Source organism: Dinoponera quadriceps, unplaced genomic scaffold, assembly GCF_001313825.1.
Source record: "Dinoponera quadriceps isolate SergipeBrazil2010 unplaced genomic scaffold, ASM131382v1 scaffold321, whole genome shotgun sequence".
NCBI classification, from domain to species: Eukaryota; Metazoa; Arthropoda; class Insecta; order Hymenoptera; family Formicidae; genus Dinoponera; species Dinoponera quadriceps.
In genome coordinates this window covers 378,503-385,177 of record NW_014554418.1, presented here as the reverse complement: position 1 = coordinate 385,177, position 6,675 = coordinate 378,503, and the positions used below count along the sequence as shown (strand labels likewise).

Sequence of the window (6,675 nt, the reverse complement as noted above, 5' to 3'; positions counted from 1 at the left end):
CGGGAAGTTATACATGTCCGATCATTTTCAACGTTCGACCATTACGTAATATCACAAAATTGTCTTCACTAATATAGCAGAATAGACGTTATCTGTCATGAACAATGTAATTCGTCATATGCGCAGCTACGCTATACCTCGAGGAATTTCTAATAAAATGGTAGGGGATAGTGCTAAGTGTGCTTATCTTTCTGTTAAAACTGGGGGAAACGTCTAAGGCTTAAATGTACGAAAAATAGAATGCCAGCTCACTTCCGTATGTTATATTAATTAGCATTAACCTCCGTTATTTTGTATCTTACCTTATTTAATGAGCAACTCCTACGATCTCCTATTTTAATAGCTTCATCCGCATGGTTCCGAGGGGAAACTTGATTTTCTGCTCTTACAAACGATGATACTGTGCCTGCACGAAATTTACGCAATTCTGATTAACGCTGGTCGCGCAATTAATGCATAATTCCGTTATGTTCACAAGCTTTATTAATTAAATTAGATTTAAACACTTTTTCAATTTAAATTAACAATTATCACATTAGGTTAAGCTAACATAAAAAAATAATATATATGTATAATGTAATTTATATTGGAATACATGAAATATATGTTCCTAAAGATATTTCAAATACAAACGATATTGTAATTAATGAAAACTAAAAGTATTTTGTTCAATGATAGACACTTTATTCAATGTTTATCACATGGAAACGGAATGTTGGAATAAAAACGTTCAAACTGCGAACACCAAGCAGGAGAGTTACACAAAGGAAGATACTGTAACCGAAAATGTAACTTCATACATATGGATGCATTGCCATTTCCATACACCATTATAGTCTAGGTCTCATTCGCGTTTCGTTGCATTCCTTCCATTATCCGCGGTATTTTCACGAAAGTGTCACCCGACCATTGCAGTCGGATGGCCGAAATTTATTTATTCAAGTTTGTTATAACGTTATCATACGACAGTGATGTATAGTAGAGAAGTTTAATAAGCATCGCCAAACTTTCGATGTAACATTTCTGTATACAAGTATGTACATTGGTCTTCTATTAAGTTTCGACAAGGTTTCGCAAGTACTCGTAAAGGGGACGTTTGGGTAACGAGAAATCAAATAAATAATAAAAGGGGAAATCTCTCCGTATATACGGCACACGTCAACATTGACATTGACAGAACTAGATCTCATTTATCTTGTCGGACAGTTACTAATCACGAAAAGATCTCCCGTCTTCGTTGCCTGTCAGAAACAACTGCTATGTGATCTTTTATTTAACTTTAATAAATCCTCAGTTCTTTTTCTTTATTATTACGGTTGATGTATTATCGTATAATTTCGACACCAATTTCTGGTTTAATTAAAAGGATAACAAAAATTCGCAGTGGTATAATTAAAATACCGATCGTATGGCTGCGAATTTTTATCGATGCGAAGTAGCCGAGTATTACACAGCTAACACAAACTTTATAATGAAAATTTATAAGTATCGACAGAGAACTTTCGCAAAGTCTTCCTTACGACATACTCGCAGCGAAACGTTGCCATACCAAGCTCATCGAAGAATGTGTTTCTTTGAAATTGTTACTCTTTTCTCCTCTTTCTTTCTTTCTTTCTTTTTCTTTTTTTTTTTTTTCGTTTAGTTTTCATACAAAAGCCATACCAAACGCCGCAGATTAGCGGTACACTCATTATACCCTAATATTGGCACCGTATATTTACGTGCGTAAAATTGCGTGTCCACGAGAGAGGCGCACAAAGAACGATCCGAGAAAGAGTATTAAAAGTATGTACAGTACTCGTTTTATATGCACTCCGCGCTACGATCATTGTCGTGGAGAAAAATAAAGTTCAGCGCTATGATTCTGTTTTTCTTTTTCGCGCACAACTTCCGCACTTGTCGATGTTAAGCGGCAGGAAAAATATAATGTACATCTCGACGAGTGTGCTGTATTTGACAATACATACCGAATGCTCTCAAGCAGACACTTTGACTAGGAGATCGATTCATTTTTTAGCACGAATGACATATTCGTCCGCCAACGTTAAATACTTTTCTGGGGATTATAGTTTCGCTAATGTGCATCCGTCCTCCTCCCCCTCCTCCATCCACCCCGTCCTGCTGTCCGGCTATTTTGTCAAAATATTTTCCGAGGAGAAAGTCCTCAATCTCTGTTGCGACGTGTTGCTTGATAAAAGATTGGTTATTTCTAATATTACACTGGCAGTGCCATGTCGCGTCTTTGTCCGGACAGACATCGTAAAAACGTTGAAAGCACACACGAGATACAGCGAATATTGATAGAAACACGTCATGTACTATATGTGACTATATTACCAATTACGATTATCACGTTTCGAAACTATAGACAGACACGCGCTGAGACGCAGCTCGGCATCGATATCTTTGTCTTTGCGATTAATCGACGCGCGAGGAACGATTCGTACGGTCGTTCCGTCGCACATGCTTTTAATCGCTCGAATCTCCCTTGGTCCTCTCTCGTTGAAGTATCCTTATTCGACGAATTCAAAAGTGGCAAAATAATTTCGTGTGTAATTCAATTCTAACGTACGATTCTCTCACCCGCGCATCGTCGTCGCTCGTCCTGGCGTGAGTGATTAGTAACATGCTGGATTCGATAACATTTTGCCGAATCCATCCTCGAGCTCGAAGTCGAATCTATTCGCGCAGCGGTCAATCGTTTCTGTCTTTCCCGTGACGTTGTTTCCGAGAAAGATCACGACTCGTCACTGTACGACATCGACGAACACCGCTGGAATAAACAGCGAAGAACGCAAGGACACACACATCAGCGATATCACCGGTACCTTACACGCGTACCTTCGTCCACTTCAATATCGTAAACGACCCGTGACAGGTCAGGGCGAGCTTGCATGACCTAATAGCACACAAACACGGCATACGAAAAATATTCAGGCATTCCATTATGGTAGAACTGTCTCTTTTCTCTCTCTTTTTCTCTGTCATACGCACAACTACCCACCCACCCACCTACACACACACACACACACACACACATACACGCTCTCTTTCTTCCCTCTTCTCGTCACTGGCGATCGTCGGACGAGGTTCTGCGGAGCATTCCTCCTCTTTATCTCATACGACTCGTGGTTGTCAGCTGGCGAACGAGCAGGAGGTAGACCCGTTCCCCGATTTGCGCGGACTAAAGGGTCTCCAGTAGATTCTGGACGAGTAGGGCGGGCGCGGTCACGCGCGCCTTACCTTTCCTCGGCTGTCTGCAAGCGCGGACGTTGCAACGCGGAGCCCGTTGCAGCTGCTCCGACTTGTTGCTGTCTTGTTCGAGTTGCACCGATACACTGGCCACGCGCGGCCTCGAACATCCGTTCTCCTGCAACAGACAATTGGCCGATGCTCGAGCGGAATGTTGCGCGGACCCCCGTGATCTGTCGGATTATGCATATTGGACGCTACATACCGGGGCGCGCGTACGAAGCTCCGTGAGACTCATTCCACGAATGTGAATACGAAATACCAAGGACTTTAGAGAAATACGAAAGGCCCTTCTTGACAGGAAAAAGATAAATGCCGATTGTAACGCGATATTAAGCGATTAGAGGTCTGGGTTGTGCTGTCGCAAAAGTTAAATGGTTAATGACGACGATGAAGTGCGTTAATTAATTAGTGCTGTCATCTTTGAATAGCAATGATGGTACTAATGGCGAATATCAGTTTGAATGTCGGAAGTCTCGAGTTGGATCAAATGCAGTTTCAGAATTATGAAACTTCAGCACGGAGTTTACTTGTTGGCGCACGTCATGTTTTCCGTCGTGACTGATGTTGCTTGCGCGCACGTAACACGTAATATATAGACGCCTGTGACAATACCTGCAGTTCTGCTTTTTGACATGAATAAAAATTGGCGTATGACTAAGCGAATAATATCTGTAATATATATGTAGTAAAGTGAGTCACCTAATATTAAGACCTGATACAACTGTTCTTCTGACGATTTGAGAAATTGTCCGAAGAAGAATTAGCTCTGGAGAGGCAAATATTATTATAAATAAAAATCTTCTTTAAGATCGTGATTTCCAACATTTCAAGGTCATCAGCAACTTTTTTAATGTGACAAAATATTTTTATTGTCACAATGTAGCTGATAAAAAAACAAATTCAACCATGTATATGTTGCCAAAAGATCAACAACTACTGAAGTTATGCGTCACTGTATTGTCGTAATATGTGAAAACATCATCGGCGACACTTTAATAACGTACAATATTCTTAGCCGAGAAATTGACTACGAAAATGTTTAATGTCAGAGATCACTATTTCGAGCACATTCTTAATTAAAATCAAGTTGTTTGTAAATAAAACACACATATCGCTTTTACTTTACATTACGATTTTATAGCAATACCACTTCAAAGGGTCATCTGAAGATCTCAATATATTGTACATAGTTGAATTTATCTTTCTGTTAGCTACAATTAAAATTGTAAAAATTGCTGATAACTTTGAAATCTAAAATCATGATCTTAAAAAATTTTTTATTTATCATAATATTTGTCTCTTCGAAGCAAATAAGTTCTTTCTCGTGCATTTTCTCATATTATCAAGAATAACGAAGATATTTCAGGTTCTAATGTTAGGTGACTCATCCCATATACAGAGAGTATATTCCGGAGAGTTCACGGTTTGAATTTAAAATGGGAAAATTGAGAGATTTTCTCAACAATCTAGAGATAATATTTTTTTCTTGGAGAAAATGTTAAGGACGATAATTACTTAATGACGATTTTTTGATTTTCAGCGTAATACATCTTTGTACATAAGCTCTAAATTAAATTTCTGTTAAAGGTCATTTGAAAGTAATCGATAAAAATATAATTGTCTAATTGTTTAAATAATAATATAATTATTATCCTCATTTTGTGTGTCGTCCATAGTTTAGTTCACGAACAGCCTCGCTTCTACTATACTCGCTTATATTGCAAAAACCGTTGACGTCTCGGTGTATTTTCGCGATCCAAAAATTACCTCTGAATTATTCAGAGCATTTTTAGACACCTTTTTAGAGCACTTTGCACTTTTTAAAATTAAGATAGCAAATTCTGGAACACTCTACAGTATACAGAAATGTGTGTTTTTTTTTCTATGTGCGCCACAATTAAAGCACTTCAAATGTAACTTGTAAAATCAGCACGGAGAAACTCGTAACGATTTCATATTCTATCATATTACGATGATTCGTAATTAGGAGTGGTCAAGATTTAGTTATTTGCGGTATTTCCGTAGACACGATATTCTGTAGGCGAATATTCTTTCAACAGAGAAAGGCAGACTGCATTTTTCCACTCTTCGTGACTCCGCGAAGGTATCGCGGTTATCTTCGAAGTTGGCTCACGAATGCTCCAGCAAAAAGGGTACCCCTTACGATTATTATCAACGTGCACGTGATAATTATAAAAGCGACTTAACCCGGGCGAAATGGTGGGAGGACAACGTGTGCTCAAGTGCGCAAGTTTTTACGACTTAAATCTTTAATGAGTGGAACGAGTCGCGGCCGAGCCAACTAAGTTGCAGCGGGAACGGGACCGGAATGAAAAATGAGAGACGGGGATAAATGGGGAGGGGTTTAAAACCGGGCTATATATATATTTAATTAGAATTATGGTGATACGACGTGACCGGAGAATCTTAATCAATCTCGCGAGAAAGTTTAAAGAAACGGCGGCGGTAAAGGACGCAGGTAGGGATCGCATATCATATCGTGCCGGTAATAACTTTCGAGATTATCCGCGTCGATAAGCATGGAAAAGCTGCTGTAGGAAAACTAGCGGATGGCAACGAGAGAAACCGGCGAGCTGAATCCAGTTGAACTTTCCCAGCTGTATATACGCGACGTCATGCGATGCTCGTATATTATCAAAATTACTAACCGATATGCAGAGATTCCGTTGATGCTGATGAGCTCGTTGACGAGACTCGCTTTGCAGTTCCCACGCGCGGATATACAGATCGCCGCGATAGATGAAACCACCTCGTTTCGCTCGTAACATCAAATGCCATCTGGAACAGAAAAGAGAAATAAAATTTCGTATTGTTTGTGTTGCGTCGCGTTCGATTGGTTTTCACTTTGCGCCGTTTTCAATGCGCGCGGCAATTTACGGCTGCGGCCAGCGACGAAATTCTGAAATACTCTCGCAACAATCAAGGAACATCTCTTTTTCGACCGATTCGCCTCTCGCCTCTCGAATTGCAGATTGATCCAGATAACTGCTGGGGGAAAAAAATAGCGTTAAAATTCTCGTCGGCGTGTTCCGTTTTTTTTCGCGGCCATGAAGCACCGGGGGCATCATCATTCAACATCCGCTCGCACCCTACGTTAAATAAATTCGTAAGTGACATATCCCTTTTACGCGTCACTTGCTCGCTGAGTTCGTTTCTGATCTACCTACCCTCTCGCGCTCTCGAGCGTCGTGTTTACGAGCCGTAAAAAAGGCAGAACAGGAGAGGCTGATAGACGAGAGTGATACAAAGGTACGCGATATCCTATATCCGTCGATACATTCAACTCGTCAATTCGATCGGGGGTGTCTTAGGCGCGCTCGGGGGATGCGCGTTCTCTCTATAAAATATCCGCATAAAACCTCACTCGCCGTATTATTACCTAGTCGTTCGCTCTAGTTT

General features: G+C 40.3%; 1 protein-coding gene across 1 annotated transcript in view; it reads right to left on the bottom strand.

Moving 5' to 3' along the window:
* Positions 1–1,812: 1,812 nt before the first annotated feature.
* The window catches only part of LOC106748426 (transmembrane and TPR repeat-containing protein 1-like), a 180,215-nt gene continuing 175,352 nt past the window's right edge, over positions 1,813–6,675 (bottom strand). The window contains exons 14-15 of the mRNA XM_014626927.1: positions 5,925–6,054; positions 1,813–3,370 (exon numbers count right to left, since the gene is read on the bottom strand). Coding sequence (XP_014482413.1) covers positions 3,185–3,370; positions 5,925–6,054 — 316 coding nt within the window. The 3' untranslated portion in view covers positions 1,813–3,184. The remainder of the gene's footprint in view (positions 3,371–5,924; positions 6,055–6,675) is intronic.